Source organism: Cornus florida, unplaced genomic scaffold, assembly GCF_030987335.1.
Source record: "Cornus florida cultivar Cherokee Brave unplaced genomic scaffold, ASM3098733v1 CherokeeBrave_3.0.0_Hap2_Chr05, whole genome shotgun sequence".
NCBI lineage: Eukaryota > Viridiplantae > Streptophyta > Magnoliopsida > Cornales > Cornaceae > Cornus > Cornus florida.
Genome location: NW_026775575.1, coordinates 101,120,452 through 101,134,710, shown reverse-complemented (window position 1 = coordinate 101,134,710; position 14,259 = coordinate 101,120,452). Strand labels below are relative to the sequence as shown.

The following is a 14,259-nucleotide window of genomic DNA, read 5'->3' as shown; positions in this document are numbered from 1 at the left end:
TAAAAGAAGTGCACCAAAATATAATTTCTGTAAGATTTTTTCAGGTTTAAGAACAACTTTCCGTTGATCAATAGTATCATAGACTAAAGGAAGCAATACATGAAATGATAGGTTTGCAGATTGTTGGGAGGTAATGGAAAACCAGCATTCTTGAAAGAATGAAGATTGAGTTGGGGTTGCACAGTCCATTTCTGAAATCATTAGAGAAATTAAGATTAGACCAGTGAAGACAATCGAGATGCAGAATCTATTTGCTACTAGAAACTCTAAAGGAAAAATCTGCTAAATGTGAATGTTGAGAGACTTACTCATTCAAACATGATTAATGACAATACACAGACAAAAGTATTTCTATAAACATTTAGAACTGTGTGCATAGCTGAATAAGCTAAGTGAAAATGCAACCTAATTTTGGGAGCATTATAATGGTTTCCTTTATTTTCCACTTTTTTCATCTATGTATTTGTGCTATACCCTTAATCCCTTATTTAGATATAAAAGGACCATAAACAAGAGATGTCTGCTTCTATAACTCCAAAGCCTTAAAATCAGACGCTTGAGTCCACGGAGCATGATATATGTACATTTTTATGTGAGCATTTAATAGTACCTTATCCAGTAAGGCCTTGAAATGTAAGGCAATGGACTGAGAAGTGGTGATCTCACTTAGAAGTTCCTTGTTGTAAGAGGATCATAGTCATATGCTTCACCTGCCTTCACAAATCTACCTTTCACGCGCTTTCTAGTATCAGCTCTGGCTTTACGGGAAGCATATCTTATTTGTTTACCAAATCTACAGAAGACAAAAAATGAAAATCTGTTAGGAGCTAAATTAATCATAATAATATAAATTGGAAACATTGTGATCATGATGAAGTAGAATATGTCTTTAAGCAAGAACATCAAATGAACTTAAACTTTATCAAACAAATTGCCAAGCTTAACTGAAGATGAAAATCAATACTTGAACATGACATCCAAAAATGGGATTAAGAAAATAAATTCATGCTATTGATTTGCCTTGAACTTCTAAATTCCTGTGAAGTCTTTGAGAAATTGCACACAATTTCTACTTTTATCTTATTTTCTCTTAATTTTGGGGTAATTGAGGTAAAACCATTATATGGCTGGAGGAAATTTGTTCCCAGCAGATCTGAATGTGTTCTGGGAGAAACAAACTACTACACAAGATAAGTTGAATGAAACAGGATAAATCGAAATAAGAAAGAAATCTATTAAACATTCAGTGGTTACTAATATCTTCGAAACCCGTCTGATGAATGCTCTAATTTGGACTGCAAAGGAGGGGAGGCCAGCACCAACTTTCATCCTTTTGCTTCCTAATCACTTCAAGAACAAGAATCTATAGCATCTGTTGGGATCCTATGACATCTCATCAGAAGTTGATTGTTGTGGTTAACAATACTGGTGCACTGAGGACAGAAGTAAAAAGTTGCTTTAAACATCTAAACATGTTAAGGGCACTTTCTGCTTCTTGGAAAAAATTACAACAAAGCAAATGTTTAGAAAATGGTTAGAAGTGGCTTCCTCCCTCATTTTTGTTTTAAAATTTAGTTTCATATGCTCTAAAATTCAGAAACAAGGTAAAGGAAATCTGGTAAGTCAGAAATTCATAAAGAACACCTCGTAAGTCCAATGAAAATAGACCTCATACTATGTGTGAAGAGTTGAACACATACATGCGTGTTTTCTTTTTTTCATTGTATCTCATTTTAGCTCTGTCCCTTGCCTGTGGGCTACTAGCTTCCAGATTCGGCTCCCAAGGTGATTCACCCGTCAGAAATACTGGCGATAATCCACAATCTTGATAATCAGCAGCAGTGCTTTCACCAGTGATGTTGGATAGTGAAAGTGATACACTCGAATGAACTTGTCTAGGTGAAAAACCTAGGCCAAGATATCTGTTGCAGTTGGGGTTCATAAGCATACAATTAGCATTGTCACTCATAGTTTGCATCACATTAGGTGTCTCCACAATACGCGATGATTGAAAAGCCATGTAGTCTTGTCGTCCTGATGATAATGCCTGGAAAAAAAAAAAAAAACACAGTCAGTATACTGAAATCACATGGAGGTGGTAATTACTAAGGAGGTGAGAATATTCTATGCATTCCAAAAAAATGTCCATAGACAAATTAGAGCGTATCAAAACTTTTTGGTTGTTGTTTTGAATAGAATGTGAAACAGTAGTCATTATGCCCTTATGGCAGTCAGATCTAGAGGGCTAGTGCAATATATCAAGCATTGGCTTTATGCAATATGAATTTGTGTCAATAGCCATATTTTTTATACCAACTGAATGTTTATATGCTAAGAAAGAAAGCAATGAACAACTATTGGTGTCTCGGAGCCAAAAAGAAACTTATCAAGCAGCTATGAGATACAAAAATTTGCAGCTAACCTCTAAAGGATTTTCGATATGTCCATTAGATTCAGTTACCGATAAGTTTTTCTCCATTAATAGGCAATCCATTCCTCCATCGTCAAAATGAATATCAGGATGACCTTCTGAAGAGCCAAATATTTCATCACCACTCTCAAAGTTCACTGCAACATCATCCATATCGAGACCTTCACAGAGATTGTCACCTTCATGGAGTTCAAGATTCTTGAAATTGGAATAACCCTGCTGTGCATGAAGCATACCAAGCCAGGGCTTAGAGTTTAAAGATCATATCAACAAAATTTACTCAAAAGGGAGAGAGCATGTTCTACAGAAAAAGCCTCTTTCTAGTGCCTGAATTCATTGCCATCTATAATAAATAGGCCATGAAAATCTGTTAAATCATTCGAACAAATATGAGCCGATCATTTATGTTACCATATCAATAACAAAACTAGCAAATAATAAGAGAATTCACCTTTGACAGGGTTGATCCCTCAGGAAATAAAGATGCTTGATCTTTATTGCATGGTGGTATCTGTTTCAGGTCAGCTGGAATTACAGCAGATGAACCGATCCAAGGGGCACAAGGTTGTAACTGACTAAAATTGCTTGCCACCAACCCAATTGGCCCCTTATCACCTCTAGGCTCCAAACTATCACTCTCATTGACGGGCAGGGCATTTAGAGGACCCCAACCGGCACCAGAACTACCGGAAGAAGGCACATCAAGAACCGAAGACCAAATCTTTGAGAACTCAGCCAGGGGAGGACATCCAGTATAATAATTCAATGTCTGACGCCTATGCCCTGACCCTGAGCAGCCATTTCCATTCCAGTCACAACCCTGGCACAGAGACATTTTATCATCCATGCACCGGACTATTGCAGGCTGCGAATTGCACTTGTCACAGATGAGCGATCGAGGATGCCTCCGAGACAAAGAATTGGCAGAGTGCACACAGCTATCGCAGTGCAGGCAAAGTCTAGCCGAGTCCGATTTACAATACACTACAGCCCTCACAACTCCACAATACTCACACAGAGGCTCCATATATACTTTCCTCCACTAATCTAACTAATACTAAAATTTTCTACTGTTTCTTAACTAACATAACTAACTTGAAACTCGTGGCGGGAATTCGGCTTTTATTGTTTCTACATCCTCTAACCTCAAACTCACCTCAACCTACATCATTTCAAAACAACCAGAAACACAAATGAATATCAAACTGACTGAAAATACCAAGAGCCTGTTTGGTTTAGTTTTTTGAAAACAGTTTTCAGAAAGAAAACTGTTTTCACAGTGATTAAATTTTCATAAAACAGTTTTCAGACAAAGTTTGTGCATAATTTTCTGATATTCAGTTTTTGGAAGCAGACCCCAAAAGAGAGAATGAAGATAAACTTACCGATTAGACCACCACCGAATCCCGCCACGGTTTCTATTGAAAATACTAAAACAAACAAAGGAATGTTGTTAACCAACGTCTAGAAACAAAGAAGGCATTGTTGATAAAGCAATGATCAAAGTTGGTTCGTGAGATTTGGAATTTTTATTTCTTGTTTTGGGACTTATGTGAGAGAGAGAATGAATCAGTTTGAGGTCTAAATTGTTTCTAACCTCAGTGGTTTGCTACACTGTTGGGGTGGTGGTGTTGAGGTGAGTGGGGGTTGTTCAATATTTATGCACATTTCTAGACGTACTGGGTCCGTGCCACGTGGAAACATATGGATGTTGATATCGATGTCGTTGCTGATGTGGATAGCTTAGGATTGGAAGATTTGGTATGGTCACACCCTTTGACTCGCTCTGTGTTGTTCAGGCGATGGCAGGAACCGTAAATAAGTGGAAGAGCATGGTCGATAAGTTAAAATGTTGGTCACGACCGGAATGTCGCGTTCGCCGAGGAACGTGGAGAGAGACGGGGAGGTACTAGTTCCGTATATGGGATACGTGGTATTCTCCCATTAAAGTTCTTGATTTTGTGGTGAGTGAGGCTACTGACGAAGTTGAGATCTGCTGATTTGGCATTATTAAGACCTTATTATGAGAATATGCTTCGTAATTTAAGGATCTTCAGAAAAACACTGACAATACTATTTTGTACGGTTGTTCAAACCTAACATATCGGATTATTTTTATAGCACATGTGTGTATATACATATATACATATAGAATCATTATTTTTAAAATAATATTGTTCAAACCGAACTTATTGAATTATTTTTATAATATGTGCATATATACATATATACATATAGAATCATTATCCCTAAAAAAATATTGTTTAAGCCCAACATATTGGATTATTTTTATATCACGTCTATATTCATATATAGCACTTATGCTATAAAAATAATCTGTGTTTAGTTTGAACAATGTTTTTTTTTTGGGAATAATGATTCTCAATTTTCGTACAAAATAGTATTGTTCTTGTTTTTTTGAATATCTTTAAATTATGAATATTACAGACAAAGTGATATGAACAAATATGTTACAATTTTATTCATTGCATTTGATTGAATGATGTGTCAAAATTAGCTTGGTCAAAATATTTTGGATAGGAAATATATATATATATATATATATATATCTCCCCGTAAATATGGTATCACTGAATACTGGTTGTATATACATACTCTGGACTTTCATATTGATTGTAGCAAAATCTAGGTTTTTCACCACCCTTATTTCTAAGAAAAGATTATTTGAATCATTGAGTTGGTGATGTAGGTAGGTTAAATAATCTGATTACTCAATATTTGAAAACAAAATATGTTTTCAATTTTGAATTTGAGTATAACAAATTGAGTTTGTGGTGAGTGAGGCCACTAAAGTTGCTGAGATTTGCTGACTTGGCATTCTTAAGACCTTATTATGAGAATATGCTTCATGGTTTAAGGATCTTAAGAAAAACATTGACAATACTATTTTGTACGGTTGTTCACGGTTGTTCAAACCCAACATATCGGATTATTTTAATAGCACGTGTGTATATACATATATATACATATAGAATCATTATCCCTAAAAAAAAGCATTGTTCAAACCAAACATATCGAATTATTTTTATAGCATGTGCATATACATATAGAATCATTATTTTTTTAAAAATATTGTTCAAACCAAACAAATCAGATTTTTTTTTATATCAAGTGTGTATATTCATATATAGCACATATATATATATGCACGCGCTATAAAAATAATCTGATATGTTCAGTTTGAAGATGTTTTTTTTAAAGATAATGATTTTCAATTTTAGTACAAAATAATATTGTCCGTGTTTTTCTGTTAAATCATGAATATTACACAAAGTGATATGAACAAATATGTTTCAATCTTACGCATTGCATTCGACTGATTGATGTGTGAAAATTAGCTTGGTCAAAATATTTTGGATAGGAAATATATATATATATATATATATATATATATATATATATCTCCATAAATATTGTATCATTGAATTCTGGTTGTATATACATACTCTGGACTTTCATATTGATTGTAACAAAATCTAGGTTTTTCACCACCCTTATTTCTAAGAAAGATTCTTTGAATCATTGAGTTTGTGATGTAGGTAGGTTAAATAATCTGATTACTCAATATTTGAAAACAAAATATGTTTTCAATTTTGAATTTGAGTATAACAGATCGAGTTTGTGGAGAACTCAATAAAATAGGACCAAATATTATTTTTATCCTCCTGCTAAAGTCAAGACGATCAAACTGTATTGAAGAGTAGAAATTATCATTCTTTAAGGTTTTAATCCTTAAAATAATTCAGAATTTTAAAATCAAAGAAAGTAATGAATTACTAATGAAAGACTTGACTGAACTATACATTTCAAGAGATGTTCCTCCCAAAAAAAATTTCAGATGGCTGAACTATAACATTACTAATGAATTACCCAATGTCCCAAACTCTTTACTCTTCCCTAAATATTGCTCTGCTTCCCTGTTCTTCTTCGGAAAAGCAACATTTTCTCTTAAGGCCTCAAGCACCACAGAATCGTTTGTCTCTGAGATTTCCTGCAGAAGTGTAGTGTATACACTCCTCGAATGTCGATTAGGAGCTGTTTTTTTCTTTCTTGCATCATCACTACCTACTATCCTATGTAATGTTGGATCTGGACAAGATGATGAATGATCTTGAACTTGATCAATACATTTATCCTGCTTTAAATGTGGCTTGATCAACCTTTTCCTCCATTCTGAGATGGTTTCACCTCCACCCAAGGTCTCAACCTCATTGAGATTGACCATCTCTGTAATTTTCTCAGGTAGTTGAGTACAGGTATTTCTTCTAGCATCGTCTCGACTAAATGCCTCACCCTCTACACCACCGCGGATAACTAACATTGTTGAATTTGAACTAGATAATGAATGATCTTCTGTTGGATTAGTACCTTCGTTCTTCTTTGAGTGTGAATGTGGCCTAGCTACCCTTCCTTTTTTCTTAGAAGTGGCACCATTTCCGCAAAAGGTTTCAACCTCATCAGAGTTGGTCATCCCCGGGACTTCCACTTGTATGTCAATGGTTTTATTCTTCCTTGGCTGCAGTTTTGAAGGCGTTTCATTCTTTGTAGCATCATCATTCCCTCCAGATTGCAAAACCTCTTCACTATTGCCTATAATTAATATTGTTGAATCTGGCCACGAGAATGAATGACATTCTGTTGGACCGGCACCTTCACTCATCGTCAAGTTTGCCTCAGTTACCCTTCCTCTCTTATTTGAAATGGCAAAATTTCCACCAAAGGTCTCAACCTCATCAGAGTTTGTTATTCCTGGAACTTCCTTGGGTAGTTCAATGCATTTATTCCTCCTAGGATGTAATTTTGAAGCCTTTTTATTCTTCGTAGCATCAACCCTGGCAGATCCACAAGCTTCTTCACCATTGGTGGTCATTAATATGTTCGAATCTGGACAGGATAATGGCTGTTCTTTTGTTGGACCACTACCCTTATTCTCATTTGAAATTGGGTTTACTAGTGTTCTCTTCTCTGAAATGGCATCGTTGCCAGAAGCTGTATCGAATTCCTTGGGTTCAGGACTCGGTATTGATTTCCTCTTGCGTCTCCCAGAAGGAGCTCTTTTCTTCTTTGTAGCACTATCCCTATCAGATGCCCCAACCTCTTTACTATTGGTTAATGTTGACATTACTGTTGAATCTGGACAAGATGATGATGACCTTCTCACTCTCTTCTTTTTTGAAATTGCATCATCCCCACCAGAGATCTCAATCTCATTGTAATTCATTAACATTGAAACTTCCTCAGAACAAATTTCAGCTTCCCCTATAAGCCTATCTGATGTGATCATAGGATTGTTGCTAGAAGAATTGGCTTTTGCCTTAGAATCTATCCGCCTCCTCGATTTCCTCTTCTGTTTCCCAGAAGGATTTGCATTTTCAGATTCAGGAATAGAATTTGTCATAGTTGGTGGAACGAAATCATTAGGTCCCAAGGCAGGTCGCTCAGACTGCCGATCAACAAAATTTGATATGAGAGCAACTTTCTGTATATTTTTAGCTGCTTGAAGCAAAGGCACTTCATGTGGAAACAACATTTTCCATCTCCTCCGGCACTGACTATCAGTACGTGGAGCCACACACGCAGCAACTTTAGACCAGCAATATCCATGCTCCGCAATTGCTGCTTCCAACCTTGAATCCTCTTCCTCAGTCCATTCACCAAGAATTAAAGAAGGATCTAAGGAATTGGCCCATCTTTCTCTACATTGCACCTGAGTCCGACCAGGCACATATTGAGCTATTTTGTTCCAGGTTTTGGGCCCAAAAAGCATTACAGCCACCTTTAGGCGTTTGTCCTCGTCTGGAGTCCACCTCCCTACCCTTTGCCTGGTCGGGTGAAGGCATTTTTTCCATCTATTAGAGCATTGGGTACCAGTCCTTCCTTCCAAAGTAGAAGCTACTGGCTGCCAATTGCTCTCGCCAAAAGTTTCTACAGCAGCACGAAGTTTATCATCCTCGGCCTTAGTCCACTCCCTTTTCAGTATCATAGCATTTAAACTTCTTTGATATCGTGCTAAACACTGAAATGGTGTCCTATTGGTTCCCAGTGACACTGCAACATCAATCCAATTATGAATCCCCTTCTGTTGGACAATGTGCAAAAGATTCTTATCCTCCGTGTTAGTCCACATACGGTGATTGATTAAGGGGTCTTCACAGTTGAGCCACCTTGCTCGACATTCTGCTCCAGAGCGACTTGGAACGTACATGGAAGCCAATTGATCCCAGTTAACTTTGGGTAGAAATAATCTAATATTCTCAGAGGTGATATCAAGATCCTTGATGGATTCAATAATGTTGTCAAAATCATTCGAAACTCCCGAAGAATCCCCAACACTACCACTGAATTGATCAACTGATTTCTGAAGCAGAGCTTCTTGAAATTGTTGTTTTATTCCCTTTGCAAGATTTTCCTTTTCTTTCTTGGACCACTTTCTTTCCTTCTGACTGAATGAGAGTGGAAAATTTGTCAATGCCATTCTATAACTAGAAACATGAGAATTCTCGGCAGGGCCATAACATAATAAAGCACGAACCATCTTCTCATTAACCTTTCCATTTGCTCTTTTCTTTGGCACTGAAATTAACTGCACACGAGCATCCTTTTTCTGGGACAATGCTAGCCCAGTTCTTCTTCTGCAACCAAACTGAAAGTCTTTTAGGGCTTTAACACGGTCCTTCAGTTTTTTGTTCTCTTCCATCCTTGCTTCCATCTGAATCAGCTTACTTCTAAGAAATTTCTGACAGGACCTGTTCTTCTTAATGGCATCAATCATCAACTGTGCAGATTTTGGGAAGCTAGAATCTCTGGTTTCATGCCATTCACATTCAATTAAACCAGAAAGCTGGGTCTCCTCATTGAATGATTCCAAATTCTGGGTGCTGTTACAAGGATACGCACAATCTGGACTTCCATCAAAAACAATATTGGTTCTGTAATCTACAGACAAATTATCACTAGGGCTCGTCTCCGAGGCTATGGTGGTGGCATGAACCTGCTCAGTGTTATGTAAATAACTCTCTGTGCTGTGTTTCAGACTATCATTATCATAATGACCGAACCGCTTCTTGATTGCACCAAGAATCTCGAAATCGTCTTCGTCATCGTCAGAGGCAAACGGTGGAAGCGAACACAGGGGATTCATATTGAGCGACGTACCCTCGTCGACGGGAATTGAGAACCGCTCCTGTATTCTGCGGACCAACTCGAGGTCGTCGTCGTCAGAGTCAGAGGTGGCGCCGCCAAGAACGGTGGTGGCCGTGGTTGAGGGCCATTGAATGTCATTAGGGTTGGTCTCGCTAAGAACGAACGCCTTCCTTAGGGCTTCCATGTCCTCTTCAAAGCCTTCGTCGTCGCTTCCAGGAATAGAATAGAATCGAATCGAAGTTCTCATTATTTGTCGAAGTTTTGAAAGGCAAGTTAGGGTTTACAAGGATGGGGATTATGCAGTTTGGCGGTAAAAATACGCGCACACACAAACAGGTATACACACACCGACCTGGTGTGAACTTATGATCTATTTTTCGAATTCAGGCCTTTATGGGCCAAAGGAAGGTCCTCATGGAGGCCCAGAATAAGACCCATTTCGATGCGGTTCGGTTTTTCTTTGCGCTGTGCTGGATAGTAAGAAAGAAAGTGACGCGGAGAAAAATGGGAAGAATTCTTTCTTTTATTTGATAAAGATGATATTAGAAAATAAAAAAAAAATAAGAAGAATGGTATATACTTCTTTTTTTTACAAATTTTCATTTAAATAATATTTATAATAAATATATGTGAAAGTGTATATATATATATAGAGAGAGAGAGAGAGAAAGAGATTGTAGAATGCTTTTTATTCACAAACACACACCCACGCAGTACATATGTATGCCATATATATAGGTGTTGCACTTGGCTTTCCAAAGAAGCCACAAATGAAATCTTCCCATGTAAGCTATACATGGTGACGTCATGGATGACATGCATATATTGTGGGCCCCACTTCCATTATATATATATATATACACATAACACTCCCCCTTGGGGTCCACAATATTACATTAAGAATATGGCTCGTTAAAACCTTGCTAAGGAAAACCCAATGGGACAAAACCCTAGCGAATGACAAAGAGGACAGTATTCTTATGTATCTGAAAATGGTATTGCATAAAGTAAAACTGCCTCATTAAAACCTTGCCAGGAAAATCCAGTGGGACAAAACCTGGACGAAGGAAAAAGAGTACAGCATGTCAATACCTCTTTGATCAATTGTTCCCCCTCATTAGATCAACCCTGAAGATTCTTTAGTTGACGCATTCCAATGTTGTGCACCAACTTCTTGAAGGTTGTAGTTGGAAACGTTTTAGTGAATAGATCTGCTAGATTTTCACATGAACGTATCTTCTGAATATCAATATCATCCTTTTTCTGGAGTTCATGTGCATAAAAAAATTTTGGTGAAATGTGTTTGGTCCTGTCACTTTTAATATATCCTTCTTTCATCTGTGCAATGCATGCCGCATTATCTTCATATAATACTGTTGGGCTATCTTTTATTGATGAGAGACCACATGTTGTTCGAATATGTTGGATCATTGATCTCAACCAAATGCATTCCCTGCTTGCCTCATGAATTGCGAGTATCTCAGAATGATTTGAAGAAGTTGCAATCATTGTCTGTTTCATTGATCGCCATGATATAGCAGTGCCGCCACAGGTAAACACATATCCTGTCTGTGAATAAGCTTTATGTGGATCAGAAAGATAGCCGGCATCTGCATATCCAACTAATGGAGAAATTGGTGCATTCGAATAAAACAAGCCCATATCAGTTGTGCCACGAAGATATTGCAGTATGTGTTTGATTCCATTCCAATGTCTGCGAGTTGGTGCAAAACTGTACCGTGCTAATAAATTGACTGGAAAAATTATATCAGGTCTTGTGCAATTTGCAAGATACAAAGAGCACCAATCGCACTGAGACAGGGCACTTCAGGACCAAGGAGTTCTTCATCATCTTCTCGAGGACGAAAAGGATCTTTCTTGATGTCAAGTAATCGGACAACCATTGGGGAGCTCAATGGATAGGCTTTATCCATATGAAAACGTTTCAGAATCTTTTCTGTATATGTTGATTGATGGATGAGAATACTGTTCGAAAAATGTTCAACCTGCAGCCCAAGGCAGAATTTTGTCTTTCCGAGATCTTTCATTTCAAATTCTTTCTTTAAATAATTGGCCGTCTTTTCGATCTCGTCTAATGTTCCCACAAGGCTCAGATCATCAACATATACTGCAACAATAACAAAACCAGATTCTGATTTGTTAATAAAAATGTATAGACAAATATGACTGTTCACATACCCTTCTTTGAGTAAGTAATCGCTAAGGCGATTATACCACATTCGTCCAGATTGCTTCAATCCATATAAAGATCGTTGTAATTTTATTAAGTGCATATTACGTGGTTTTGTTTCAGGCATTTTAAATCCTTCTGAGATTTTCATATAAATATCACTATCTAGCGATCCATATAAATATGCTGTAACCGCGTCCATTAGATGCATATGCAATATTTCTGTGACTGCCAAGTGTATTATGAATCTAAAAGTAGTTGCATCAATCACAAGGGAGTATGTTTCCTCATAATCAATACCAGGTCTTTGTGAGAAACCTTGAGCTACAAGTGGGGCTTTGTCTCTCACGATTTCATTTTTCTCATTACGCTTTCGTACAAACACCCATTTGTACCCAACAGGATTAACACCCTCAGGTGTCTAGACTACTGGTCCAAATACTTCACGTTTAGCTAATGAATTTAGCTCTGCTTGTATCGTTTCTTTCCATTTTGGCCAATTATTTCTTTGTCGACATTCTTCGACGTTTTGAGGTTCTGAATCCTCATTTTCAATATCAAGAGCAACGAGATATGAGAATATGTTGTCGACAACAATTTCATTTCTATTCTATCTCGTTTCATAATTTAATAAGATCTCATCATTTTCAGGTACATTTGCCTCATCAAGGGCATGTGCCTCATCAAGGGCCATATCATCATTTATTGCTTTTGCCTCATCAATATTTATGATTTCATCATTTTTAGGTACCTGAGACTCATCAAGAGCCTTTGCGTTATCAAAAGCTATTATCTCAGATTGATCAATAATATCTATTGCTCTTTTGTGGCCTCTTCAGGAGTGCCAGCTTTTCTTTGTGATTTCCTCTTACGAGGAACAATATCTTTTGCACGGATTGGTCTACCACGTTTCAGGCGTGTTTTAGTTGCATTTGCTGCATTACTGACAGAAGGTCCCTCAGGGACAGCAATTTGTGCTGGCACATTTGCAGCTGGTATATGTGATTTTATCACTTTCTTTGCATCAGTAAATGCATCAGGTAATTGATTTGCAACATTTTGCAAGTGAATGATCCTTTGAACTTCTCGTTCACATTGATTTGTATGAGGATCAAAATGAGACAAATCCAGGGCATTCCAAGTAAGATCACGTTACTGCTGTGCCTTTTCTCCCCCTAATGGTGGGAAAACAGTATCATCAAAATGACAGTCAGCAAATCGTACTTTAAAGACATCACCTGTCACGGGTTCAAGATATCTAATAATAGATGGAGAATCAAAACCAACATAAATTCCAAGTCTACATTGAGGACCCATTTTAGTGCGTTGGGGTGGTGCAATTGGAACATATACAGCACAACCAAAAACTCGTATGTGGGAGATATTCAGTTGTTGACCAAAAACAAGTTGTAATGGTGAGTACTTATGATAAACAGTTGGTCGTATACGAACTAATGATGTAGCATGTAATATGGCATGACCCTAGACAGAAACAGGTAATTTTGTTCGCATAAGCAAATGACGACCAATTAGCTGAAGTCTTTTAATAAAAGATTCAGTCATACCATTTTGAGTATGAGTGTGTACAACAGGATATTCAACATTAATTCCAACTGACATACAATAATCATCAAAAGCTTGAGAAGAAAATTCAGCGGCATTATCAAAACGAATTGTCTTAATTGGGTAATCAGGAAAATGTGCCTGTGATTTGATAATTTGAGCAAAGAGTCTAGCAAATGCAACATTACGAGTAGAAAGAAGACAAACATGTGACCATCGTGTTGATGCATCAATTAAGACCATAAAATAACGAAATGGTCCAGAGGGTGGATGAATTGGCCCACATATATTCCCATGAATTCGTTGTAAAAATGAAGGAGACTCAATAATGACTTTTGAAGGGGATGGCCTGATAATCAACTTACCTTGTGAGCAGGCGGTGCATAGATGATTATTTGGTAAGATGATTTTTTGATCCTTTAATGGGTGACCATGTGAATTTTCAATAATTCGACGCATCATTGTACTCCCTGGATGACCAAGTCGATCATGCCAAAGTATAAAAAGTTTTGGGTTACAAGATTTTTTTATGAATCACAACATTTGACTCAATTGTTCTAATGGTTGTATAGTATAACCCAGAAGAGAAAATAGGGAGTTTTTCTAATATTAGCTTCTTGCCTGAGGTAATGGAAGTAACGTAGAGATATTCCACATTTCTTTCATTTGCAGTCTCAATATGATACCCATTACGACGCAAGTCTTTAAAACTCAATAGATTTCTCCGAGATCTTGTAGAATATAAGGCATCATTGATTTGTAATCTTGTTCCATGTGGTAAAATGATGTTTGCTCGTCCAGAGCCTTCAATCAAGTCAGTGGGATCTGATATGGTACTGACACTGGCATCTGACAGAATTAAGTGGGAAAAATATTTTTGATCTCGAAGGATTGTATGTGTTATTCCACT

The 14,259-nt window shown here is 37.2% G+C and overlaps 2 protein-coding genes across 2 annotated transcripts; both read right to left on the bottom strand.

Annotated features, from left to right (window-relative positions):
* Positions 1-616: 616 nt before the first annotated feature.
* Positions 617-3,577, bottom strand: LOC132310416 (zinc finger protein CONSTANS-LIKE 12-like). The gene is made up of 4 exons (XM_059808588.1): positions 2,883-3,577; positions 2,423-2,647; positions 1,701-2,047; positions 617-793 (listed from the first exon to the last, which is right to left on the bottom strand). Exons 1-4 carry the CDS (start codon positions 3,456-3,458, stop codon positions 667-669), a joined length of 1,275 nt encoding a protein of 424 aa, XP_059664571.1. The 5' UTR covers positions 3,459-3,577; the 3' UTR covers positions 617-666.
* A 2,722-nt stretch (positions 3,578-6,299) lies between these two features.
* On the bottom strand, positions 6,300-9,842 carry LOC132309860 (uncharacterized). Its single transcript, XM_059808121.1, has one exon. The coding sequence runs from the start codon at positions 9,840-9,842 to the stop codon at positions 6,300-6,302; it is 3,543 nt and encodes a 1,180-aa protein (XP_059664104.1).
* Positions 9,843-14,259: the final 4,417 nt, after the last annotated feature.

Bases quoted from the DNA above. Each gene is read 5' to 3' on its own strand.
- LOC132309860 (XM_059808121.1), bottom strand. From the start codon at position 9,842: ATGAGAACTTCGATTCGATTCTATTCTATTCCTGGAAGCGACGACGAA.
- LOC132310416 (XM_059808588.1), bottom strand. From the start codon at position 3,458: ATGGAGCCTCTGTGTGAGTATTGTGGAGTTGTGAGGGCTGTAGTGTAT. The intron at 2,648-2,882 runs GTGAATTCTCTT...CATGCACAGCAG, and splicing joins AGGGATCAACCCTGTCAAAG to GGTTATTCCAATTTCAAGAA. The intron at 2,048-2,422 runs GTTAGCTGCAAA...TTTTTTTTCCAG, and splicing joins ATATCGAAAATCCTTTAGAG to GCATTATCATCAGGACGACA.